At 48.0% G+C, this 25,404-nt stretch overlaps 8 protein-coding genes across 8 annotated transcripts; 6 read left to right on the plus strand and 2 right to left on the minus strand.

Annotated features, from left to right (window-relative positions):
- Window positions 1–1,052: 1,052 nt before the first annotated feature.
- On the plus strand, window positions 1,053–2,855 carry L228DRAFT_247834 (hypothetical protein). Its single transcript, XM_018332732.1, has one exon. It carries the CDS (start codon window positions 1,236–1,238, stop codon window positions 2,445–2,447), a length of 1,212 nt encoding a protein of 403 aa, XP_018187761.1. The 5' UTR covers window positions 1,053–1,235; the 3' UTR covers window positions 2,448–2,855.
- Window positions 2,856–3,735: 880 nt separating this feature from the next.
- On the minus strand, window positions 3,736–7,825 carry L228DRAFT_148448 (hypothetical protein). The gene is made up of 6 exons (XM_018329257.1): window positions 7,738–7,825; window positions 7,641–7,672; window positions 7,146–7,460; window positions 6,685–7,071; window positions 6,195–6,615; window positions 3,736–4,646 (listed from the first exon to the last, which is right to left on the minus strand). The coding sequence occupies exons 2-6, from the start codon at window positions 7,648–7,650 to the stop codon at window positions 4,115–4,117; spliced, it is 1,665 nt and encodes a 554-aa protein (XP_018187762.1). The 5' UTR covers window positions 7,651–7,672; window positions 7,738–7,825; the 3' UTR covers window positions 3,736–4,114.
- A 654-nt stretch (window positions 7,826–8,479) lies between these two features.
- Window positions 8,480–9,709, plus strand: L228DRAFT_247840 (hypothetical protein). Its single transcript, XM_018332733.1, has one exon. The coding sequence runs from the start codon at window positions 8,680–8,682 to the stop codon at window positions 9,442–9,444; it is 765 nt and encodes a 254-aa protein (XP_018187763.1). The 5' UTR covers window positions 8,480–8,679; the 3' UTR covers window positions 9,445–9,709.
- Window positions 9,710–11,996: 2,287 nt separating this feature from the next.
- Window positions 11,997–13,661, plus strand: L228DRAFT_253337 (glycosyltransferase family 90 protein; the record flags this gene model as incomplete). The annotated part of the gene is made up of 2 exons (XM_018333739.1): window positions 11,997–13,546; window positions 13,607–13,661. The coding sequence occupies 2 exons, from the start codon at window positions 11,997–11,999 to the stop codon at window positions 13,659–13,661; spliced, it is 1,605 nt and encodes a 534-aa protein (XP_018187764.1).
- A 900-nt stretch (window positions 13,662–14,561) lies between these two features.
- L228DRAFT_283378 (putative alpha/beta hydrolase) lies at window positions 14,562–16,819 on the plus strand. The gene is made up of 3 exons (XM_018336111.1): window positions 14,562–15,028; window positions 15,081–15,547; window positions 15,610–16,819. The coding sequence occupies exons 1-3, from the start codon at window positions 14,884–14,886 to the stop codon at window positions 16,414–16,416; spliced, it is 1,419 nt and encodes a 472-aa protein (XP_018187765.1). The 5' UTR covers window positions 14,562–14,883; the 3' UTR covers window positions 16,417–16,819.
- Window positions 16,820–17,604: 785 nt separating this feature from the next.
- Window positions 17,605–19,814, plus strand: L228DRAFT_268690 (glycosyltransferase family 8 protein; the record flags this gene model as incomplete). Its single annotated transcript, XM_018335181.1, has 7 exons — window positions 17,605–17,637; window positions 17,699–17,726; window positions 17,789–17,895; window positions 17,953–18,534; window positions 18,591–18,841; window positions 18,896–19,556; window positions 19,617–19,814. The coding sequence occupies 7 exons, from the start codon at window positions 17,605–17,607 to the stop codon at window positions 19,812–19,814; spliced, it is 1,860 nt and encodes a 619-aa protein (XP_018187766.1).
- Window positions 19,815–20,726: 912 nt separating this feature from the next.
- On the plus strand, window positions 20,727–22,487 carry L228DRAFT_268691 (Inosine/uridine-preferring nucleoside hydrolase; the record flags this gene model as incomplete). The annotated part of the gene is made up of 5 exons (XM_018335182.1): window positions 20,727–20,787; window positions 20,911–20,918; window positions 21,035–21,239; window positions 21,439–21,755; window positions 21,903–22,487. The coding sequence occupies 5 exons, from the start codon at window positions 20,727–20,729 to the stop codon at window positions 22,485–22,487; spliced, it is 1,176 nt and encodes a 391-aa protein (XP_018187767.1).
- A 1,697-nt stretch (window positions 22,488–24,184) lies between these two features.
- On the minus strand, window positions 24,185–24,856 carry L228DRAFT_211560 (DSPc-domain-containing protein; the record flags this gene model as incomplete). The annotated part of the gene is made up of 2 exons (XM_018329900.1): window positions 24,185–24,448; window positions 24,608–24,856. Coding segments are annotated over 2 exons (513 nt in total), but the record flags the coding sequence as incomplete, so codon positions are not given.
- Between the last annotated feature and the right edge of the window lie 548 nt (window positions 24,857–25,404).

Raw genomic sequence — 25,404 nt, forward strand, 5'->3', positions numbered from 1 at the left:
CCTTAACTTAGTTCTCATCTGCCAAATTGTACGCGACATGTCTGGACGTTCGGCCTCGGACCAGACCCGTCGGCATTCAAAAGGCGCAAGGCTTCTCCGCACCTGTCTGCAACCTGACGCTGCCTCCTCAAGCTTCCCCTAGTCCCCTTTTTCCCTTTCATGCCCTGGTCCTGGTCCTGCACGTCTGTCCGCTTTATTACTCTCTTTTGCTTCCCAAAGGTACTCTGGACTACTGTGCCTTCGTTTCTTTACCTATCCTAGCGACGCTTAAGCCTACCCCTGTTCTGCGGCCTCACTATCCCGTCCTGCGGCTCGACCCAAAGCCTCTGTTCTGAGCTTTCTGCATAAGCTTCTGTAACACCACCTTGAATGACCTTTGGCCTCTCAGGCACCTTTATCATGCATGCACTTCGCCGTTTCTAAAGTCAAATCAGTCCTTCAGGGAACCTCGTGTGTGGCCGAACTTCTCCAACCCGTCCTCCCAAACCGCTGGGCTTCCTTACGCAATCATCGACGACGCTCTCTCTTATGTAGATGGACCTTGGCACCATATATCGTCGTCAATTTCGACTTGAAATCTCTTTAACCTGGCATGACTATGACTGCCCTAGAAATGGAAAACCCTCATCATCACGATAGCCAGGGGCTTGGGTTTGGCGATAATCATGACCATTGGACAAACCTGGGTGGATATTGCTCCCCGCAACATCAGTCTCCTGTGCACGAGTATGGCGGTTTCTCGTTTATCTCTCCGCAGAATATGCCAATCGAACCCACGTACAATCACAATCGAGTCAACTCTGTTGGAAGCAATGCCCACACACCGGCCCGTCCGTTAATCATGCCTCAATGGCCGAGCATGTTGGCCAGTCAGGCCACACTGGCTCAGCAGATGCAGCAGAGTGCATCACCTCCAAGTGCTTCCATGACGCCCAGGCCAATCTTGTCTTCGAGATCCTCTTCACATCACCTTGGAAAAGGCACCGGTCACTCTGGAAATTCAACGTCTTCTCCGCGCCGCACTCTGACGGATGATGACCGCCGCCGAATGTGCCAATACCATGAGGAAAACCCGACCGTCAAGCAGACGGAAATTGGAGGTATGCCATGGAACACTGAAAACCTCCCCGTTGAAAGGTTACCGCTGACTCGATGTAAATGTAGCAATGTTTGGCGTCGAACGGAGGTGAGTAGCCATATAATCGAAGCCACCGCTTGACGGACATTCTCTAATTATGTCCCATGATCCTCTTGCTAATCTTTCCAATAGCACCGTATCCAAAGTTCTGCGGCAGAAGGAGAAGTACCTCTTCCCGGACGACGGGTCGAGGTCGCCTGTCAAAAGATCCAAGGGGAAATTTCCCGACATTGAACGCGCCCTGTCCAATTGGGCGAGAAATTATCAGAAGCAAGGTTTACCGTTAACTGATAGCATGATCAAAGAAAAGGCGCGATTTTTTGCAACCACCGTGGGGAGCTCAGAGAGCCACTTGAAAGCAAATAGCTCCACGTGGCTTGAAAAGTTCAAGCAAAAGAACAATCTCGCCGGTTCCAAGTCAGCGAAAAGCAGCAACGGGCGTGGTTCTACGCGTGGTCTACAAATCCAAACGGATTCGGAGCCAACGACGCCTAATGCCCTCTCCCCAGTCTCACCAGGAGGCCTCTCATCGCCATCGCCCATCAGGTCCCCCAAGAGCCAAGACAGCACAGCAAATGACAGCCCAAGCGACTTTCTAGACTTCTCGCCACCTTTTGCACCAATTAGCTCTGCGAATGCTCCTCCAATTCCGAGCATTTTCAGCGACAGCAGTCCTCAACTATTCTCGCAGGCCCCCCATAGTCCAACCTCGCCTTTCTTCTCACCGGATTTGAACGATGGGCCGAGTCCACTTTCGTCGCCTCACGTTGGCATTCCTTCAACTATGGGTGACTTGTACAGTCGTCCACGTAGTCAGACGTTTCCAATGCTTGGGATTGAGCCGACATTCGTGACGTCTTCAACGACTAATGAGGGTTCTCAGAAATATACTCAGGATTCCGTCAAGATGCCACCATTGGAAACTTCTTTGTCTCAAGGCGATCCTCATCGCCAAGCAAATGGCAGTATTCACTCGATCACATACGCCAGCCACGATGACATCAGCCCGTTGTCCATTCATGCTTCAACCCAAAGCACGTCTCCTACCACGAGCAATGGATATGGTTCACCGACATCCCCTTCGCAGGATGATGCTCGTCGTGCGCTCGAACTGGTCATGGCTTACTTTCAACATCAACCGTCCGGTTTCGTAGACCCTCAGGACTACATGACGATTGGAAAGCTCATGGAGAAACTGCGGATCCAAGGGCACGACCTTTCAAAAGGCCTCCCTGGAGGTCTTCATCATATCCCAGAGCACGAAATGGCCGGATCTAAAAAGGATCAGTCCCTCAATGCTTCGCTCTAACAACACCAACATGCGTACCAGTTAGGTTGGTTGGGAATGGGTCGAAACCACAAAGACCGCGGCCCGTATATCCCAGATACGTGTCGGTACCTGAGGACTTTGATGATCAACGACAGTTATTGCTTTCCCTTTTTTTTTACCTCTCTCGCCGCAATCACAGCAGTATCGCTTTCTTCTCTCGGGCTTCATTTCATTTATATATCATTGACCTTTTAGGGTCTTGTACATCCTTTGGCAGCCCTTTCTTTTCATCGTCTTTGCATTTATACCTTGGTTGATGTGAGGCAGCGCCTCTGGCGACCCAAATCGGTTTCTGACTTGGTTATTTTCGGCTCCTTTTTTGGGGAATGAACTTTTCTCTCTTCCTCTTTTTTTTTAATCTCTATATGGCCGGCATGCATCACGCTCGCCCAGCAAGGGGTGATTTTTTTTTTTTTTTTTTTTTTTTTTCATATGCTATGCATTCGATGGTTTTCATTTCCATTGTTCATGATTGGGCATTGCATTCCGAGAGAATCTTGGGAAAACCCACAAAAAAAGACGGACACCCGCTCGCGCGGACTTTAGGTATCATTATCCAGCTCTAATCATTTTCCTTGTTTTTATTTCTATTTTCTCATAAGAACAATCTTCTCTTCACCCAAGCCCCTTCTTTGTATAAATGCGAGTTTCAGAGGACTATGTCTTCATTCGCTTGATTTCCGGGTTGTGGGCTGCAACTTTTATATCCTTTTTTGTTTTTTTTTTTTTTTTTCAAAGGCCCTTTTTGCATTTTATGGCATGTATCGATTGACTTGGTTTTATTTCTGTCAATCCGCTTCAACAAGCAAGCGATATCGACAGGTTTATACATAGCGCGCGAGCGCCCGCGCCCGCATTTTACAATGGCAACTCAACGTACCGGCACAAGAGAAGCATAAACATCTGCGCCATACGTGCACCTTTTTCCCTACCATTTTTCAGAAAACCAATCATTAATCTAGATATTCGTGACCAAACTCGTACCTGTGTACGCATCCAGCTCACTCGTCCAGGGTTTCTTCTCTCTCCCGCGCGGATCGCACTAACCGCTCATCACGGACTTAACGGATTCTACAGGAAAGCTGTTGCTTGCTAGGGTCAAGCAGGGTTTCAGATATTTAATATGAGCCCGGGTTTTGCGGCGAAGCGATCGGCTCGTCCTTGTTACCGGGTTCACAACGTACTTGACCGCTCATTTTCCCATGGGTTGGACATGAAACTTGGGAGTCTCAAAAAGAGGGACAGAGAGAGTTGTGGGTTATGAGAGCAACAGGGCAGCAGGGCAGGGGGGAGGCGAAGAAAAAGGAAAAGCATTGATTTGCCCAAAAGATTGTGTGGCCCGTTATGAAATTAAACATCCCCCTCCCCCGTTTGCCTCATCAGGCCACTAACCCATGACGATGTCTATCCGGGATATACGACATCTTCCAACGTTGTAAGGGATCAGAACCCAGGATTCCCGGTAGAAGTCACAATTAAATCAATTTAGTTGAAACCATATCTCCCGGGGGTGCTATTCTTCATCATTACGAGCTCATGATAATTTCTACTTCTACTTCAAATGACAGTTTAATCCTCTTGACTTGTATAATCTCCTAATAAACCGAAAAAGAAAGGACCAAGAAAAAAAGGAAGAGACTATCAGACTATCCCAGCCGTGCCTCCATCAAATCCTTGACCCCAGTCTCGCCTAGTTCGGGCATGAGTCGGACCAGGATGAGCTCAACAATGCTGTAAATGAGATGCTTGTTGCAATAGGGATCGTCGAGAAGGCCTAGAACATTTTCTTCGATTTCGCGGCGCATGCGAATATGACTTGTGGTGCGAACGGTTTGCTTACAAGGTTTGCTATCTGCGTCCTCCTGTTGATCGCCAGCGCCGGAGGCGCGTTCGTGATGAGCGGCGTCAGGGTCGAGGGAGGTAGAGGTGGGGATGGAGTCGTTGCCGTCGCTGTCGCCGTCGCCCGTGCGCAAAAAGTTCTTCAGCACGACGGGCGGGACGAGGGTGATGATGGCGTCGGCACAGCGGGACTTGATGGCGGCCTGTTCCGCAGGCGATGGCGTGGCCCGCGCAGGCGCGAGCGCGTTATGCGGGAAGAGGGACGTGCGGACCAAGTGGAGAAGAGAAGGGAGCGACAGGGAGTCTTGCATCCACTGATGAATGTAGTGCGAGAGAAGCCTATAATTTGGAGCAAGAAGAAAATGTGAGCATGATTAGTCGCGGGACGTTTTGGACACGCGCCAGCCCAAACAGACGAGATGAAGAACAGCCCATTGGAGAAGGGGGGGAAGAAAACTGATACTAGATAGGGGGGGAGATAAAGTGGCTGAAATGGTACCACGGGCATGAACACAAGGAACATGGGGAAAGTGTGTGGGAAGACATAGACATGAACATCAAAGTTCTGTCAAAATAAGTAAGCTCAAACAAGGCAAACGAGCAGAAGAGACGAGACAAATTAGACTGATCATTTTCTGCCGTTCGCACTCCACTCCATTTCCCTCTGGCGCTATCCCTGTCCAGATATGGACCGTGAAAGCGTCACTGGTTTGGGATCTGTTTTCGATATCGATTGAATGCCCCCGTCATGTCCTGTCTCAGAAAGGAAATGGAGGAGAGGGGGCAAATGGAATGAGACAGGGAAGTACTGGAACTGAAAAGAACTCCATGACCAAAGAAACGAATTCTGAAGCAGAAGAGCCAATTGAGTGGGGAAAGTGGTTTTCGGAAAGAGCGAAGACCGAAAGAGAAGGAAAGAGAGAAATAAAAAAAAAAAAAAAATGACGCAGAAAATATAATAAAACCATGAATGAACCATTCAAGGGCAAAAATGGGTGGAATCTCATGAAGCATCAAGGGCGGTCTGTTCTTGATCGGCGATGTATGCAGGCATACCTGCAGATGGAGTGGGGCAAGAGGGATACGATGTAGCGAGCTAGCCTGGCCCAAGCCATGCGTCCAAGGCCCGCCGATCGAGCGCGGGCGCTTAATGGGTCGACCCGTTAGGGGTCGTGCGCCCGAGGGTGGGCCAGTAGTAAACCCCGGCCGTACGACGTGCTTAGACCAAAACTGTAGCTAAACGAGCAAAACACACCGCAAATAATAAAATCAAAAAGAACCAAATGCGACCAAGCGGAATGGGTGACGCGGAAAGAATAAAAATGTGAAAAGAACAGCACTTCTCCCCCTTCATGCAATACTCGTTGAATGCAAAATACACGATATGACCCTGTTAAGCCCTTTCCTTGCCCTCCACATTTTATTCTCCTCTGCCGCTGTTTCGGCTCGGTTGGAGGTTGTGGCACAACTTCGTCCCGGGCAACAAGGCGAACCTTGGCTTGCGCAAAGGTAGCATATGCGTATGTGCTGAGTAGCACAGAGAATGTTACAAAAGGAGATTAACAGGATGCGACATCACCAAACGATTCAATCGAAATCAGCAGCGCCAGGTACATAACGATGAAAAGCCCCTCAGAAGTCGATAGCGAACAGAAATTGAGCACGCTTAATCTTGCCCTCCTCGGCCCGGCCGCCTGCATATGCATGACGATAACGAGACATGTGGGTTGGTGCGACACAACGCCACCCATCCTGGCTCAAGCGTTGCAGGATGGTCAAGTGATCAAAATCGTATGCGAGGCCAACGGCACAAAGCGAGGAATGAGGCGCACAAGGAGAGAAAAGGGTCCAATGAAAAGGCTGCACTGAAAGAGAAATCAAACTTACTTGTCAAGTCGTCCATTTGTGTTACCCAATCTTCCCGGCCCAACCATTGCTGCCCATTGAAGTAAGGAAAATAACCCGGAGAGCCACGGCATGCGAATGTCCACCTGTAGAAGATGGGACACGCAAGACCAGATTCGCATGCTAAGGATGGGCTCCTTGGAAGCTGGGGTCGGCTGGCTTTGATCTTCATTGACCGCAGTTTCTAAGCCTTGTTCCTCGCCGGCACCATTCGCAAACTTGGTTTGTATGATAGCGGGTGGTGATCGCGCCGGAAGTGATGACGAAATCCAAAGAGCCCCAATAAAATATCGCAGTGCGGTAAATGCCAAATAAACGTAATGAAGAGCGTTCCAGATAAGGGCCGATATCGGCCATTCTTCTGGCAACCAAGTTTCGGACACTTGTGGGGACGCTGTATTTTCTAACGTGAGCAGTCCAAATCGTTCAAGCTGACTCGTCTTCCCCAAATGCTGATGCTTTCCGATTTTACTGCTATGCTTGCCTGCGAACACGTCTGGCGAACGAGAGATCGGTGTTATATCCTCTAATATTTTGGCAATGACTTCCCATAAAAGCCAACCTTCGCAAGCCTTCCCAGCAACACCATTAGCAAGGATCGTTTCACCAAGGACTCCGCCAACAAGTTCACGGAGGCAGCCGCTTTCAAGGTCTTCAGTGGGTAGGAGTATGGCAAGTGTTGCTTGTGCGAGGAGTTGTCGATATGCGATTTCGTTTTCTTCTTGTTCGAGTATGGTCGACGGTACGCCATCCGTCGGGATAGGGGATAATGCGGGATGTGCACGAATTGAATGGTAGATTTTTCTCGGGTCTGATTCGAGATTTTGTGAAATTAAATTGGACTGTGATATGCGGTACGCTAAATCGCCAAATAAATGTCAACAAAAGAAATTCTTCAGGTGAACTTTACGATTGGTATGGAAACCCAAATACCCTCAATATGCATTAGCAGAAGCTCAGGAATCTCGTCAAGCAAGACCGACTCAAGGTCCACTGCCCGCAGGCGCTGTTCCAGAGCTCGCGTACAATGGGCGATCACTTGTATGACCTCATCGACGAAATTTTGATCAGGTGTGATTTTCGCGTACCACGAATAAACAAAATCCTTTAAGATAACTGCAAGGATAGCATAAAGTTGAAGGTCGACATCATTAGAGCTTGTAAGAGGAGGCAATAATTCGTGGATCGATCGCGCTGTGGCTCTATCTTTATCGTTGCATAAGACACGACGAATGAAGATGGCTGTTGCTTTATCCGATGTGTCAACAGGAGTCTTATTTCTCTCGGTTTGACGGGTCATAGTACGTGCGACAGATATTTGAGCGACGGGCAGGTTTGACTTTGGGGCTGTCGCGGCAAGGGAAACGTTGTCCAGTGTTGCTGGCGCTTTTGGGTGAGGTTGAAGAGGAGTGGACGAACGTGGCGTACTTTGCTTCATGGCAGAAAAAGCCACAGAGAGGCTGCGTGATACCCAGTCAAGAGATTTGAATTAAAGAAAAAAAAATAAATGAGATTGCAAAAATACCGAGAGACCCCTTGCGGAGACCAATCAACTCAATTGCCTTGATGCCGCAACGGATCAAGGACCGAATTGCCTGTCACAAAGTGAACCTAGATATAATATCAACAATCACGATGTTATTTGTTTTCAGCCGAATGAAATGTGCTTTTGAAGGTGAGTATGTGATAAAGCATGCCACAATGGCATTGCTGCCTCCGAGTGCATGTTGCGGAGTTGTGCAATTAGGCTCGTGGTTGGCAATGACGAAAGGCAGTATACATCGGAAATGACTAAGCATTTGGCTGGGCCGCCACGCAAAACAACCCCTGTTATCTTCTGTTTATCTGGATTCTGGAGTTTGTTTACCTGACTTTCCTGCTGAGGTCATTGCTGTGTCCTTTATGCAGATTTACCATCATCTATCTTGCAAGGAGGCACCTGGTTGTCCTCAAGAAATAAAAATAAATAGATATTTCCAGAATCCTTTTACCAGGTTCCAAACTTATAAAACCATTGCTATTCATCAATGGGTTTGTACAAAAAGGTAAGATCATTACATTCTTCTCGTAAAGGTCACTACCAGTTCCCATACATATAATACTGTAAGCTCCTATTCTACAAGCTCAGGGATTGGTTGTACGTCATATGATTTCCTGTTACTGTAGACAACTTGATTGGTGGCTCCTCGGTTCATATACGATAACCATGTCCAACCTTGTTACAGAATAATTAAAGTAAGCCCGAATACGACAGTGGAGCACTGAAGCTGAAGGGCCAGGTGCTTTATTGGGTGAAAGCCGTCATTACCAACAAGACGCTGAGGGAAAAGGCAATTCTGTTAGGCAAGTCGAGAAATAAAAATCACACATCATCCAGACACCCATACTTTGGGATGTCCAACTTCTCTCTTCGCTCCTCCCCAAGAACGATCAAGGTTATCTAATAGACGATGTTATTGCAATCATCATGGACCACCAAGATCCTGCCGTGAAATGTACCAGGGCGCTATTCCTCTCCACCGCCTCATTCGGCGTCATAGTTGGCCTAATCTCCCTCACCGTGCTCCTCGTCCTGGTATTGACCACCATCCTGCGCTTCCTCATTAAATCATACCCACTACCCAGTAGTACTACGCCGTCCGAGGCATCGACACCGCCGTCATCCACCGATCGCAATGAACCACCTCCCTACTCCGAGCAGACCCCTTCGACCGCCGCCAAACAACGCTCGACAGCCGAATCCTTCGTCCTTGGCACCTTCCTCTTACTCCCTCTCCTCGTCGCCCTCGTCACCCTCGCCCTATGCATCCAGAACATCCGCTATTGCCCTACTACCACCAGCACCGCCGCCGACGGCCCAAGTTTCGCATCCGTCATCTCCTGGATCCTCTACAGCCTCCTGGCTCTGTACGCGAGCTCGGGTTTGGTCACGTGGGTGATACTGCTGCGAAACCTTTGGCTGCACCCCGATGACGCGGGGGCTCCGGCGCCGATCCCGCAGGATGTTGTTCCATTGGTTTTGATTGGTGCTGTGCTGCTTCCTCCTGTAATGGTGGGACGCGGCTCGGTGGTCGGGGTGAGGTGGTTGCAGGCAAGGTTCTGTCCGGATACTTTGATAGAAGTGCCGGTGCAGAGTGTAGAGTTAGATCAGAGGGGGCTTCTAGATGGAGATAAATTACATGGTAGCAGGAGTCCAGAGTATTCTGAGCGTACACAAGGCAACGTAAAGTAGTGATTGAGAATTAATACGAATCACCACGGCAAAGAAGAATGCTAGTCTAGCAGTACATGGACATGGATGATGCAGTAGGAAGCCCGAAGAAAATTCAGACTATTCCTCTTTATTTTGATTCATCATCCTAAGTTCCTAACAATGGTTGATTCTGGGCCAATAAGACTTGGAACAATGGTACTGAGCATCTCTTATCATCCTCTGTTTATATAGAAATACTTTATACATTATACTTTATGGTTGTTTAAATTTCTCTAACTTGGTCTTGTATAGATAATATTGTATACTGTGGGTAGAGATGCATTAAGTTATTTTACCTAAATCTTGCAAGATATAATTTTAGCTAATTTCTTGAGTAATGAACAAATAGATAGGTAATATTATCATAATACTAGGACACTAAACCTAAATGAATAGAATGGACCGTAAAGATAATTTCAATGGAAAGAATAAACCTCTTGCTATAAAAAGTACCAGTTATAATATGTTTAATCAATTTAGTATAATCATTTGACAAGTCTCTCAAAGTTGTCTTCACTGACTTAGGATACGATCTAACTCTAGTAATTGATTAAAATACTAGATCAAACTAGATATCTTGGTCTATACTTTATCATCTTGTTTCTTCTCACGAATCAAGTACCCTGGTAATCAAACGTTACTCTATATTATTCATATAACAAAGCTTTTGCTAGATTGCTTGTAAATAAATCTAAAGTAAATTATATAATATGGTATTGAAGACATAAAATAATACTATTCGCTATCATAGTATTACAAGTGTTTCCCCATATCACTGAACCCCCGACAGCTGGCGGTGAGCTTAGGCTCATTGTCCGGCTCTCGGAGTTGACGAAGCAGCGCTTGGTATCTTTACTAAAGCAATGGTAGTTACCTAAGGTAGGCACCTACTATATTGATTGAACAGATACTACATGTACCTGATTCAAGGTACTCGCTACCTCTGCTTTACCTCTCCGGGTGCGGTGCGGACGTGCTTTCCCCTGGACTTTTGTTTTAGTTTCGTCTCCTATATCCGGCAACTCCCGTCGTGACCACTTTGTATACAGTTGGAAAGGCTCTACAGCATCTTACGAATAATTCTGCTTTCCTGGACTTTCTTGATCGGATGATACGCCATTTTGTTGCTCCTTTATCATAGAACTGGGTACTTGAGACTGGGAGATGCTTCAACATTCTTTTTGAAAAACCGGAAACGACCAATGCTTCTCCCTTCCGCGCTCAATCGCAATGGTCCGTTGTTGTCGCCCACGCTTGTTGCGATAGCTCTCTTTTCATCTAATGCGATTACCACTCTCGGAACGCCGCCGGCTCACTCGTTATTGATAAGTGCTGTTTCATGGGCGATATTGTGGATATTCAGCTTTGTCAGGAGTTATGGAGGTGCTGGTAGCGGCAACTTATCCCGGAGGAGACATTGTTGGGCTGCTGGAGGCTTGTTGGCGCTGGCACATATCTGCCAAAGAGGATCAGGCAGTAAGGATGAATTGTGGTGGACATCGGTAAGCGTTGTCCATATATCGATATTATCAGCCATCAGCTGAAATTTAAGTGTTAGGCATTCCTTCCACTGGCTGTTTATTTGACTCGTTTACTGGACGCCAGCAGCCTATCTTCGCCCTCGACGCTTGATTCGGCATCAGATAACCACAAATCATTTTTCGGCTCGAAAAGACTGCTGGCAATTCTGACTCTTTCCGCATTCATTACGTTAGTCAAGGACTATGTTCCTTCTCAGTCTGTGGCATTGGGCCTTTGCACCATTGTATTGAATACTCAAGCGTACATAACACTTGAAGATGTGTTGAGCACACGGCACGAGCAATATGCCGGAGACGGTGGGGGCTTTGTCTCCGCGAATGGATCGATCTCTCGTTATTATTCCTCTGCTGATGTTGCAGAGAATAGCTTTCTAATCTGCCTCAAGGACGTAGCTATGGTCATGGCTCTGGCGACCGCCGTCGGCAGTGTCTGTATAGAGAGCTTCCGTACCGATGCTCTGATATTCCGCAAAGAATATGAGGGCTTACAAGGTGAACATTGGAAAACTGGTCAGCAGCGAGTGTCTTATACTCTAGGTCTGACCATGATGGCCTTTGGCTGCGTACGGGGCATAATGATGCTTTTAATGGTAAGTGCTGGGTTTCCCTATTGAACCTATTTTAGCTCTTCAGCTTATGTTTGAAAAGGTTCAATCCCAAGGAGCTGCTTCCGTTGCATTCGCTGAGCTTGGTGCTACGGTGTCAGCCAAACTTGTTACTTCTGCTGCCCCCATGAGGACTTGGTTTGCTCTTCTCTCAGCAATTGCTTCCTACCTCTTCTTCTACGAACGATCCTCTCCCGTCCTGGCCGCTTTTGGGCGCATGCGCTCCATGAAACTGCAGCAACTATTCTCGGTCCTCGCCTTCTTTTCTTTCATAATTCTTGCAGCATCGTTTCTTGAAGACACGTTGTTGTCTCCGGCCCAGATCGTCTCTCCACCAAAACAGAAAGTGCCAACCAGCCCTGTGCCTTCAAATGACGTTCACCCAATGGATTACCTCATCACCAAAGCCGAGGCGGAATTTCAGTCTATCAGATCGACGCAGTCAAGGTCACTTACGGAGGCTGCTGCCGAGTATCGCCGAAGATATCGTATACCGCCTCCGCCGAATTTCGACAAGTGGTACGAATTCGCTAAAAACAAGGATGTCCAGCTCATCGACGAATACGACAATATCCACGAGTTTCTGTTACCATTCTGGTCACTGGATCCGTCTACAATAAGGGCCAGAGCTCGAGAAGCGCTTGGTTTTGACAATTCTTTGATCGCTTTGCTCATTCGGGGCGGTCAAGCTATCAAGATTGAGGGGGGGCCAGAATGGCAGCAACAAGCGACGCTTGGAATGATTCAAGATTTTGTCCAATATCTACCGGATATGGACCTTGCATTCAACATACATGATGAACCTCGTGTGGTTGTCCCGCACGAAGATCTCAATAGAATGGTCGCTTTCGCCAAGGACAAGGTCTTGCCAATGGCGTTTGCCAACGAAGCCCCGAGGAATTCCTTCTCACCACGGCCAAGAGACATGAACAACGGGAAGCGGATCGAAGAGGTCAAGATAACTAGATTCAACAAATTTGCTCATCAGCCTACGTGGACACATTCGAGGCTTTCGTGTCCTCCGGAGAGCCCCGCAAGGGCGTTGGGCGAACATCCCGTGGACAATGCTACTTCCTATGCTCTTGGCGAGTTGGGATTCGTATTCAACCAAACCGCTTTCTGCGACATATGCACATCACCTTCGTTCCGAGAAATGTATGGCTTCTTCGATCGTCCGAATGCGTTTAATGTGATACACGACCTATTTCCGATATTCTCCCAGAGCAAAATCAGCAGCTTCCAGGATATCCTTTACCCAAGCCCCTGGTACTGGTTTGGGAAGGTTGCCTATGAAGAGGACAAAGACTTTGATTGGAATGAGAAGAAGAATCAACTCTACTGGAGAGGCTCGACCACAGGTGGCTTCAGTCGCGACGGCGGTTGGCGTCGACAACACCGTCAACACTTGGTTAAGCGCATCAACGCCATCGACGAGGCTAAATCAATTGAAAATGTAGGCGGGAAATCCTTTCCAGATTGGCGTGTAAAGGAAATAAAAAGGGAAGACTACAAGGATCTTTTCAATGTGAAATTTTCTCACGTTGGGCAATGTGATCCAGGAGACTGCGACGCCCAGAAAGAATTCTTCGAATTAGTCCCACCTGAAGGACAGCAGGAGGCCTGGGCTTCGAAATATCTCCTCGATATTGATGGCAATGCCTTCAGTGGCCGTTTCTATGCCTTCTTGATGAGCAGAAGTCTCGTTTATAAGCTAGCTGTCTTCAAAGAATGGCACGAGCAATGGATCAAACCTTGGGTACACTACATTCCCTTAGGCTTGATTGGCGACGAGTGGCTCGAAAGCGTTCGCTACTTTGCTCAAGAGCCATCGGGACAAACCCAAGCAGAAAGGCTAGCCATGCAGGGAAGGGACTGGGCGAGCAAAACCTTACGGAACGAAGACTTAGAGGCCTGGTTTTTTAGATTACTTCTAGAGTAAGTCGATTTTCTTTTGATGCTGGCCAGAACTTCTTCATATGCTAATCCTAGAGAAAGATACGGGAGACTAATCGACGACGATCGGCACCTTGTCGGATACTCTACACCTTAATGACCTTGTTGAAATTTTGTTTTTAGCCGTGTATCCGGTACGACGGTGGTCATTGTCTCTTTTTTTTTTTTTTTTTTTGACTACATATACTGAAAAGCGTACTTCTCTTTCGTTGTCCGTATCCGATATCATCAAAGGCGTTGGTTTAAAAGGGCGGTGTTTTGCAATGGGCGTCTTCATTGAACGAATCCGAAAGGGCGTTGTAAATTAAACTATCAGCAACTTCGTTGCACGTACCTATTTAATATCTTTCGTGAAGTACGTAAGTGTATGTATGGCTTAGTTTATCAAAGAGTGTGGTATCGGAATGAGAGCTTTCCTGGTAGGGAGAATTCTGAACAGAGTTACGTTCGGCATACGAACCAATTGAACTTGCGGCTAGACCTTCATCTATTGGGAATTTCTATTCATATGGGTACACAGAGCTGGGTGAAAGGTTCAGTGAGGGGCTTTCCTAATATTCCGCAAGATGTTTGATTCAGATATTTGGGCTTGTGGGCTTATGGTGTCCAACAACATACTATCACAGCCTCCTTCAGCCTTCACAATGGAGAATTTTGCGCGGGCTCTCAGAAAACCCGCTTCATTAACTATGTGAAGGGCAAAGATCTGGCCAAGGATCCGTGCGATCTCATGTTCTTTTTGATACTCCTGAAATCGAGCTTGACGTTTCGTTGGATCACCAACTGCTGGTATCGAAGTCCACCTGCCAACAGAGCCTTGTTATGCGGGGACATGCCATAATTAGCGGGAGAGCTTAATGAGCTTAGAACCATGGTAGTCGAGCGGAGTGTAAAGGGCGATACGGCGTTGTTGGCAAGGTTTGTGGGGTATTAGCGAATGACGTAGGTATCCGAAAGATGTTCGCGGCTTGATGTCCCATGCCGCAAATGATGTGCAAAGTAATTTCCTCGTTGGAGCAATAAAGACAAGGGATCACACATGGCTTCTGTCTTCTTCAAAGGCGACCATCACATCTCTAGGCTCGAGCGGGGTGGCTGCTCGTCCTGACCCGGCTCCTCCACAACTGTCAGCCTTATCGTTGTTGCTCATTATCGCCTTTTTGACACTGGACAAAAAACTGTAATCAGGGTCTCCCTTCTCATCTCGTGCATGTGCGTGGTGCTTTTTCCGTCAACCATGCCATCATACTTTTATCTCAACGACAACAATAAGAAAAACACTTTCCCGTCGGGCGAGCCTTCCTGTACCTAAGGGCATAATGTATCTGACGAAAGGCACCCTTTGGCGAACAGTAAATCTACTTTACGGCTTCCTTGTATTTGGCTATTACTGTACGCTTGCTGCTGTCCATGGCGGATTTTTCTATCGGCCTTCAGAACGCGAGAAGAACGAGCTCACCATTGGTACGTATCCTTAAATTTCTTCAAGCGCGCCAAACTGATTTATTGTCTTCAGCAAGGCATAAGCTCTGGGACCTTGAGAAGCAGCACGGAGATCTCGCCCATGCCTTCTTCAATCTCCGCAACGGGCTGAAGCTACACTACGTTACTGCGGCACCAAAACTTTCCGAGAATACTAATCTAGTGATTCTTGTTCACGGGTTTCCCGATAGTTGGGCGATTTGGTTGCCGCTTCTTCATTCGGATGTTCTTCGTGAAAATAATAGGATGGTGGCGGTTGACTTGCCGGGATATGGAGGTAGTGATGGGCTCAACCAATATACAGCAACCGAGGTCCTCGAAATTATGACAGAGTTCCTTTCTGGCATGAGAACTCTATTCCTGCCTGACGACGACTCAGTTACTTCTGGCGGGGGAAGAGTCCTATATGTTGGACATGATTGGGGCTGCTCAATCGGATTCAGACTGGCAGCCGAGGCTTCTCGACTCTGTGACCACTTTATTCTTCTCAATTCCTTTCATGTAAGCTCCATGACCTTGTCCAATTCTGAACTGTTCGCCACGTACTAACAGCTATTTCAAAGCCACAAATTTTGGCAACGAATGCAAAGCGAATCATTCAGTTTTCCAGCAAAATGCTGAAAAGTGCTGTTCAAAGGCCTTCGGAGTCTCGCCACGTGATTCATACTGTCATACACACCTCGCTGCCTCTGCTTAGCCAATTAAAGAAATCAGGCTACATCTTTATGTTGAATTTACCAATGCCGTTTACCGCTTTGTTTGGACGACTAGGCGGTTACTGGTGGATTCGTTATGTGCGAGGGCTTGAAAAGGGTGCAAAACCTTCGTTTCAAGGCATTTCGGTGGCCGAGTTAATGGCTTCATCGCTGGGGCCGTCAAAGATGGAGGTTGCAAGCGCAACACCGGTTGGAGAGCGGTATCCACCAAGCGTAACCGCGCGTTTGCGTTCCGGGCCGTGGCCAGAACAGATTCGATTGTATCGAGAAGGTTTGGCATGGGGAACTTGGGAGAAGTCACTCGAGACATTAGGTATCCTTTTCAATCTGGATGATGGTCGCCGTCCAAGCAGTGGTGCCGGGTTGTTCGAAGAGGGGCCTCTGGGATCACTCAAGGCACCGGCAACAATCATAATGGGGGAGCGTGATCTTGCAATGGAGCCACGAATTGCGCTTGATGGCATCGGAGATTATCTTTTCCGCCGAAGCCAGGTCATCATTCTCCCAAAGAACGGTCACTGGGTGCCCATTGAGGATAAAGGCGGAGCATTGCTCGAGCAAGTCATTCAATGGGCAGGGACGTCGAGGCAAGAGAAGCTCAGTCAAAGAGTCAATGGTTTGGGCACAGGGGCAAAGATAACGGTAGAAAGGTAGGTCACCCAATGGGCTTGTGAACCGCTCAACCGTGGCAATGAAAGAAAAGCAATAGCTGCTTTTAAGTCTGCAGGCCTCCAATGGTAACAATGACATATTTTGTTCTAAAGGCTGTCATTTGAAAGAAGAAGAAAAGTTGATTTCGGTCGCAGATAGCAAGGCTACACTGGAATGATTGCGCGTCCCCCAAACAGCCATTTTTCATTGCAGTACTTCAATTCTTTTTGAGTGGAGAAACATTGTACGTCGTCAAGCAATGACAGCTTGATTTGAGCAACGGGTACAGAAATAGTGGAATTCACACCTCGGACTTCTTTTGTTAGTAGGATGGAATTTTATATTCCATCGCCAAAAGGGCTTGCAGAGTTATACGCAGTGATGCCATTTGTCGAATGCTACCTCGCACAGTAGAACCAGGGTCCCGCTTTTGTGTACAGTGAAGCAAAGGACGGTACCGGTACTTCGACCCCGAGTGACAGGCCTTTTTCGTTCCGCTGATCTCCGTTGGGGAAACCCCATCGCTTCCCTGGTTTTTAGCGGGGTTTCTCCACTGGTCTAGGCAGATCATCGTCCTCAATGTTGCCTCGCTCCCCATCGGTCTAAAACAAACCGGTCCAAACCCCCACCAGAAGAAGTGAGCTCGGCCCTTTGGTCATGCCAACTTGCCCAGTAATATACGAGTAGAGACGGTCCAGAAGGTATCGCTACTCACAAGCTCCTACCCAAACGGTAAAATCGTTTGCCCAGGTAGCTCTCCGGATATCGTCACTGCTCCCAAGAGTTAGCAAATGAGTTCATATCTCTTGGGACCGCAAGCCCACTAGATCTTTCGTAATTTAACACCCCCGGTTCTTTTCTGTCGACATCTGATCACCCACCTCCACATAGTCCCCTAATATGGTCCACTCTGTAATATCGAGGCTGAAATCTTCACTGTTTCCTTGTCGTGCGTCTCGTTTGTCATTAATTATATTTTAGTGAAGCGTTTCCCTCGAGTCCAATTCGCTATTTCAGCGGATTATCATTGTTTCTAACAATTCAATTCTACGAGCTAAGGAAGCCATTGTTTTCTTCTCCGACACGAACGCGCGAAAGTGCTCGTCTTCTTAGCCAGAGGCACAAGCCAAGCCTAATGAACTGATTCGACCAGCCATTCCCATACGTACTTGCTCTTCCACTGAGATAATCATGGAGGGCGCTGGAGAGGATGTGTATTGCACGGTATGCCTTGTCCATTGAGGTTCATTGCAGCTCGGATAGCAAGCTCACCAAAGGATATTAGCTTCTCATGAGCGATTCATATCTGCCAGGTTCGTTTCACAATCACGTCCACGCCAAACGTCGAATGTTTACAATGGTTAATGGGGATCAGGTGCCTTGGTTCTCGCTCACTCGCTTCTTGACTCCGGCACTCGGAAGAAGCTTGCGGTTCTAGTTACACTTGACAACCTACACTATACATCATTAGCAGAGCTTCAAGTATATTGAGCCCCTTGCGTCAGTGATGTTAACAGAAAGCTAAAGATTGATTCGCAGAAACTGTACGACTATATCATCCCCGTGGAACGAATCGTGAATAAATCTCCTGCAAACCTATATCTGATGGATCGGCCGGATTTGAACGCCACATTCACCAAAATTGCTCTTTGGCGCCAACAACAATTCCGCAAGATCGTCTACATTGATGCGGATGTAGTCACCTTGCGAGCGCCTGATGAATTGTTTGAACTTGACACATCCTTTGCTGCTGTTCCGGATGTTGGCTGGCCTGATTGCTTCAATAGCGGCGTTATGGTGTTGAATCCCAATCTTGGTGATTTCTATGCTCTGCTCGCTCTTGCGCAAAGAGGAGTCAGCTTTGATGGCGCCGATCAAGGGCTTCTCAATATGCACTTCACGAACTGGCACAGACTGAGCTTTAGGTACAATTGTACACCCAGCGGCCACTATCAATATGTGCCTGCCTACAGGCATTTTCAAAGCAGCTTGAATATGATTCATTTTATTGGCCATGAAAAGCCTTGGCTTTCCGGTCGAGATGCACCCTCGTCATCGGGTGTCTATGAGGAGCTCCTTGCTAGGTGGTGGGCTGTGCATGACCGCCATATGAAGCCAATTGTAAGATTGCTGAGGAATCGTCTGGCATGGCATGTTCAAAGCTAATGATGGATCAGGCCAGCTCGAGAACCTCGGAACCCACAACTCACACAGACGCAGGACACCTACCAACGGTCTCAGAGCAGACTGCAACAGAAGACCTTCCGATACAGCACCCCATATACATTCCATATAAAGAAGCGCAAATACAATCTAGCACGCCCACGGCGGTTGCTTCCACCCCTACGAATGTCACTTCCTCAAAGGAAGAACCTCAAACGTCCTTGTCTCGTTTTTCTCCTCCGATGACCGAATGGGATCCCTCTCGGTAAGTTTTTGCCCCCCAATTAACGAGAATTGTGCTTATTCCAAGGGGAAACAGAGCGCCACCTCCAGCCGATTCTAAGCCTGAGGCGTTAAATTTTCCACAGCAATCTTACAGCATGTCCGCAGACGGTGAGCTTTTCCGCCCACCAAACGCCTATCCCGAACCCCCCAAAGGGATGTACTATGAGGTACCGAAAACCGCGCCCAAATTCGAACCTAAGCCCTTATTTCCATGGGAGCATACTGCGGCAAAACCTACCAGAGTCTTCGCAGACGACCTGCCGTCAAAACCGGAAGAGTCTAGCATTACTCCACCTCTAGGCGAGGAAAATGATGTAGATACAGCCAGCCCAACGACCCCAACTATTAATATCATACCGCCTGATGCATGGCAAAATTACACCCGAAGCAACGCATGGGACGATGTCCCTGAGATTGAAAGATATATTACTTCCATGCAACAGGCTCGAAAAGGCCGCGTACAAGTTCTTCTAGACACCAAGGCTGGCGATGAACCCATACTTTCGCCCAGCATTGAAGCCGGACCTGCACGCCGAAAAGCAAGTCTAAGACTTACTGATTTTCCGAGCGAGGTTGAACGCCCCAGCCTCCCAGTTACTCCTGCGCCCATCCGAAGACCAAGTTTCTGGGGCGAGGAAAGGAACGAGGAGGGTGAACTCCCTGCAGCCGAAGGAGTTCCGAAGCAAGAAGAATGGGTAAGCCTCTTCAGAATGTTGTCAAATGCTTTTGTGTGGAATTGACCTTCTTTGATTTAGAATCCCGCTGCTAAACTGGACGAGCTTCTCCGGAGACAATCCGAAGTGCTCATGAATCCGGAGCCAGTCTCATCACCACCAAAGCCAATACCTAATCGAGAGATGCCAAGCTCTTCAGTTGATGCTTCCAAACCAGATTTCGCCGAAAATAAAGATACTAATGAGGACGACTCCCCTGGAATGGTCCCTGCTTCCTGAGCACTAGAGTCGTCCACCTCAGATTTTACGAGCTATCATTGCACAAGTGAAAGGCTGAGAGCCGTAGAGTATCGTTGATTTGACAGTAAAGTGAAAATGCCGAATTTGTGTTGTCAATGGTTTTTATTTTGCTATTTTGGAGACTGAAGGATATAGCTCTTTATAGATCTGTAAAATCTGCCAATTTACTTGTCTAATACCCTTCTCATTCTAGCTTTTAGCTATTTGGTACATAGAATTTAGTTAAGCCACTCAATATGCGGCGCAGAATACATCCACCGTCGTTATAACAGCACATGTAATGGAAGACATGAAGCTGTTGTTGTCTTTAGATACTAATCCTTCTGGCCAGACGTTGCAAGCAGGAGAACTTGTTCGTTCAAAGGAATGAATTTCGCAGTTGTTACTTCTAAAAGGTGCTTAATGCCATGGCCCGATATCTTTGGAGCTTCCATTTCCTTTGACTTCGAAATGACCAAGGAAGATTGAAAGAATGAATCGCTTCCATCCGAAAAAAGATGTTGATTGGAATTATATTGAAGTGAATAAGAACATAAAACAAAATATGCAGCGATCATTGTATTTATATCAACAATATCACAAGAATTAGAGGGAAGCTCAAAAGAAAAATTTCTAGATTTGTCGTAACCCTTTCTCGAATCCTGATAATTTCACGGCGTATGCCGATAGTAGCCGCTGATTACCTCTATCAAGCTTTATCTGCCAAGCTCGATAACGATAGCTGTAATCAAGCAGGGACTTTGCCTTACTCCACATTATAGTGGGCCACTTGATAGACTTAACCACATGTACTTATCTCATTACTGTTGTTTTGATAACGTCGGGGAGTATATGTATTAACTGCGTTCTGTAAGAACTGATTCGTGTTAATCCACCCAGCCCACTGCAAAGATGAGACCCTCGTACACCTCAAGCAGCAGCGCTACTCCTATTTGGCTTGATTGTGATCCTGGTAAGCTGCACAATTTTTTCTTCTTCCTCATACAATTAAGCATAAATTCAAACCACTAACGATATACTCTCGTCGTCTCATGTAATTTACCAGTAATGAATGCTAACTGATACTTTTCAAAAGGCCATGATGTGAGTCTTTATTTTTTCCTTTGTCAATGGAATTTTTTCAGGCATGAAAAAGTTCAGACATTGGTTCTTTGATATGACGGTCACTAATAAAGCTTGCAATTGCCTTTTGTATGTAGGATGTCGTGGCAATTCTGCTTTCAGCCTTCCACCCTGCGCTGAAGCTACTCGGCCTAAGCACTGTTCACGGGAATGCTTCGCTGAAGAATACCACGCACAACGCTTCAAGAGTGTTGACCGCTCTAGGCCTGACGGATATTCCAATTTATCCAGGTGCCCGCAAGCCTTTCTGCCGCCGAGCTGCTTATGCACCAAGCATTCATGGTTCGTGATTCTTTTTCCATCGCATTGTGTCCTTCTTCCTATCCTTCGAATAGAGAATTTGCTTTCTACAGTTTGCCGCAACAATCCAAATTTCCAAAAATAGCCAAGAAGGGCCCAAAGTTGTCCGCCTATTTTCAAGGACTTCGTCTCTGAATGAAGCTTGCGTTGCTTGAAGACTGACCAGCAAGCACCTGAACAGGAGCAACGGGCCTGGATGGCACCACTCTTCTTCCCAAGCCAGGCGTTACGCCTCGGGAGAATGAGAATTATATAGTAGCCATGCGCGATGCACTTCTCGCGCAACCGCGCAATTCAGCCTGGGTCGTAACGACAGGCACATTGACAAACGTTGCCATTTTATTCGCCGCGTTTCCTGAAGTGGTAGACCACATCAAGGGACTGAGCATCATGGGCGGGGCCATTGGAGACGGGTTCAGCGATGCGCCTCTGGGCGTTGTCAAAGGCGAAGGACCCAGAGTGGGCAATTGGACAAGGTGGGCTGAGTTCAACATATACGTAAGTGCAAAATATCCCGCGGCTCTTCTACCTGTGCCTATCACTTCTTTTCATTTAAATGCCCCCGCTCTTTTGATTATTCGACCACACAAAATCTTCACCTACTCTTTCGCAAAAGTCTCATTATACCCTTTATCATAAAAACAGTGTGACCCAGAAGCCGCACAATCCATCTTCACAAATCCGGTCTTGGCAGCCAAAACGACACTCATCCCACTCGACTTGACACACCAAGTCCTAGCGACCCCAGAGGTGCTCCAGCTTCTTCTACATGGCCCTTCTTCTTCTTCTTCGTCAACAGGGAGTGCAGCAGCAGCAGGAGAATCGGCCATCAAACCTAAACCTTCAGGTCTCCGCCAGCTGCTCTATGACTTACTCACCTATTTCGCCCACACGTACGCAGAAGTCTTTGGGCTGACGGCTGGCCCGCCGTTGCACGATCCGTTAGCAGTGGCCGCTACATTGCCGGCTGCCGTGCTGTTGGAGGATGCAGCTCCAGCATTTGATGACCGCGGTGGCGAGAGGTGGTTCATTGATGTCGTGACGGACGGATTGCACAGCAACTCTGACCAAGAACGGGGTCAGGTAGGCCGCACAATTGCGCGAAAGCTGCCGCCTGGGGAGCCTGGAGTAACTGTTCCACGCACGCTGGACGTGCCTAAATTTTGGGAGGTCCTGGAGCACTGCATCCATAGAGCCGAAAGCTCGGCGATACCTGAACTACGAGGTTGATTCGCGAGAGTCAAACTCACGATGCACCTAAATTTGGTGTTTGGGCGGCTATTTCGATTCTAGATGGTGGATTAACAAAAGATAATAGATTGGATATAGTGTGAATAACAGTCGTCGGTAAATAGTGCTCAAAGGCCATTCGCTCTTGTCGAGAAGAGCATCTTCTCAAATCTTGATTGTGCGAAAATGTAGTCTTATCATCATCTTGCCAGGGAGAGCCATAGCCGTATCGATGGAGTACTTTGAGTCGCTATCGATCGACAAGGGAGCACTCAAGTCCAGGACATTAAAGAGCATTGAGGTAAGGCATCAATTATATGGCACATATCAATTCCCAAGATCCAAAGAGTGTTTATTCTAACGCCAGGCGCACAGCCCTGGCCCTGTATTGCCATTTCTTGCATAGACTCCAGGCCCGTCAATGGCAAACAGGACATGGCAAAGGAAATTGGAAAGATGGTATGATGCACCTGAAAAGCTCAAGTGCTTCTGATGAGGATATATGCGGGGTAAAAAAAAAAAGAATAAAAAAGGAGTAAAGCGAAGGTATTCAGGTCCCCTCAAAAAACTAAAAGAAATGTGACATCCTAGATGAATGGATATGCTGATGGGGCGGATTCTCGATAGCTCCAATCATGCCGGCAAAGACAGATGAGAATGCTTCGAATAAGTCAAGGGGACAATTGTTGCGCACAGAGTGCCCCGGCAATTACCCATCGTCGTCAAGCTCAACACTGCAATCCACTCTATACCTCCCATAACCTGACAAAAGAAGATATTGAATCCTAAAACCCGAATTATGCAGCAATGCGATATAAACCCTCCAGTTCTGACGCCCATATTTCCCCCCTTCAAAAACAAAAATTTCATAAGACATCGAATATGTTTCTCGTTATAGGTGCTTCGCCTCTATGCGCGGGTGATCTCGGATCTTTTCCAAACATTCTTGGGCTCTTTAGGCCACTATCCTCGTAACCAGAGTATGATGCTTCGCCGGAGAAGGCTCGTTGGAACGGATTGCTTGTAAACTCGAACGCACGGGGGGAGAATGGCCCATTCATAGCTGGCGTGAGTCCGCTTGTTCCGATGACAGCTTCATGAAATGGCCGTTGATATTCCGATGGGTTTCCTGAGAATCCAGGGAAGACGGGGGCTAATGCACGAAATTGGGAATTGCGTGATAGCTCCAAGGACTCGTTATATGCTGTTGCATCTTGCGCTTTCGGCTGCGTTTGGGTGTGTACCTGCGATTGTCTGCGACCTTCTGGCTTTGGCGCGGCATCTCTGATACCTGATGCTAGAGGAGCACTGGGGTTTCTGACACCAGTGGTGTTGCTCTCGCTTCCTGCATACCATGATGATCGTTTACGATGTTCGGATGAAATCATTGGGATGAAGGAAAGTCCAGATGGCGCGGATGATGGGCCAGGACTCACGTCCCCGGGGTCTCCACTTGATGAGTTTTGCGGAGGAGATGGGACGGGAACACGGTTCGAACCGACCGGGGTGCGATCTCGATCGACAGGCAATGGTGCCGACTGAGGCTCCGCCCCGGCGCTTTCAGGAGCCTCACGAGATGTAAGTGCCCGAGAAGACGGGGCCCCGTGAGATACAGAGTTCGACCGTCCCGGAACGCCCAGGCGCCTGGAACCTCGGCCGGTAATTTGAGATGGGCTGGTCTGAGGCAATTTGCCTCTAAATTCGGAAAGTTGATAGATGAGGTTCATATTGGGCCCGATCCACCGACTTCGTTGTTTGACAGCATCATACGCTTGCTGAACCGTCAAATCTGGGTTTTTGTAAAGGCCGTAAGCCACGATCAAGCTGGCGGAACGGCTAACACCGCACTGGCAATGAACTAAGACGCGCTTTCCCTGGGCAACACGATCGTCAATGACTTTGACCAGACTGAGCATGTCGTCGACAATATTGGTGTTATGGTCCCAGGGCACATGTATATACTCGGGTTGAGACGGCTGGGCTTTTGGTGTCGAGGGAGATGTCGAAGAAGATTTATCGTCCTTGCCCACCTCGTCCTCTGCAGGCGCGTTCTTAGGTCTCTTTTCATAACTGTTTGCGCTGGCATCGCGAATGTCTAGATCCCTCACATCAGACGTGACATCCAAAGTGCCTTCAGATGCCCTCCTTTCTTTCCTGAGGAGAAACGGATTATTCACTTCTCGGGCCACATTCAGGACCACATCAAACTGAGAGGCCTCCACTTCATTGGGCTCCAAGTAAAGATATACATGAGGGTCGTAAACGCACACGGGGCCACAAGGATATGCAGGTGACTTCTTCGCCTCATGCGACAAGGGCTCTTCAATATCTTCTTCTTGTAGCTCATCCAAGCGCAAAGACAGTCTCATTGAATCGCTGTCGGAGGTCGCCGCGAGAGTTGGCAACTGCATCGGTCTTATAAAGCGCCCCCTATGGCCTTGACTGGCCAGGGGGGGTAGTTGCATGCCGCCAGCCGGAGCAGTGGTGGGGGAAAAGAGTGAGAGTGAAGGCGACGAGGGGAAATGGCGAAGGGTCCCGGGTCTCGAGTCTGAAGGTGTGGCCGGCAGCATGATTGACTGGCTGCGTTCTGACAAGGTTGCAGGGGTAGTAATGGTTAGGCCCAGCTTGCTCGGCCGTCTTTTTGGCGGTTTCGGAGGCACTATGAATGAAGGGGACATTGGGGATGAGATCGGGTTCGATGCTGTCGTCGTTACGGCGATTGCAGTTTTGGGGCGTGCAGCCTGGCTACCCGGGCGAGTAGCCGCCGACATGTTGAGGGAAAGATTTTTCGTATTGCGAGCCTTCTTCGCTGGGGATTGCGGCCGGCTATAACTAGGCAGAGCGACAATTGGGCTCGATGGTGTTTCCAAACCAGTTTCGTCGATGGCTTTGGAGACAGCGAACTTTGCTGAGAAGG

The sequence above is a fragment of the Xylona heveae genome (genome assembly GCF_001619985.1).
Source record: "Xylona heveae TC161 unplaced genomic scaffold L228scaffold_6, whole genome shotgun sequence".
NCBI classification, from domain to species: Eukaryota; Fungi; Ascomycota; class Xylonomycetes; order Xylonales; family Xylonaceae; genus Xylona; species Xylona heveae.

Excerpts from the sequence above, each read along its gene's own strand:
- L228DRAFT_247834 (XM_018332732.1), top strand. The coding sequence starts at position 1,236 with ATGTCCCATGATCCTCTTGCTAATCTTTCCAATAGCACCGTATCCAAA.
- L228DRAFT_148448 (XM_018329257.1), bottom strand. Across the intron at positions 7,072-7,145 it reads TCTGCTAATGCATATTGAGG|CGTACCGCATATCACAGTCC; the intron begins GTATTTGGGTTT and ends TTGGCGATTTAG. Across the intron at positions 6,616-6,684 it reads GTTCGCAGGCAAGCATAGCA|AAAATACAGCGTCCCCACAA; the intron begins GTAAAATCGGAA and ends TGCTCACGTTAG.
- L228DRAFT_247840 (XM_018332733.1), top strand. The coding sequence starts at position 8,680 with ATGGACCACCAAGATCCTGCCGTGAAATGTACCAGGGCGCTATTCCTC.
- L228DRAFT_283378 (XM_018336111.1), top strand. The coding sequence starts at position 14,884 with ATGTATCTGACGAAAGGCACCCTTTGGCGAACAGTAAATCTACTTTAC. Across the intron at positions 15,029-15,080 it reads GAAGAACGAGCTCACCATTG|CAAGGCATAAGCTCTGGGAC; the intron begins GTACGTATCCTT and ends TATTGTCTTCAG. Across the intron at positions 15,548-15,609 it reads TTCTTCTCAATTCCTTTCAT|CCACAAATTTTGGCAACGAA; the intron begins GTAAGCTCCATG and ends GCTATTTCAAAG.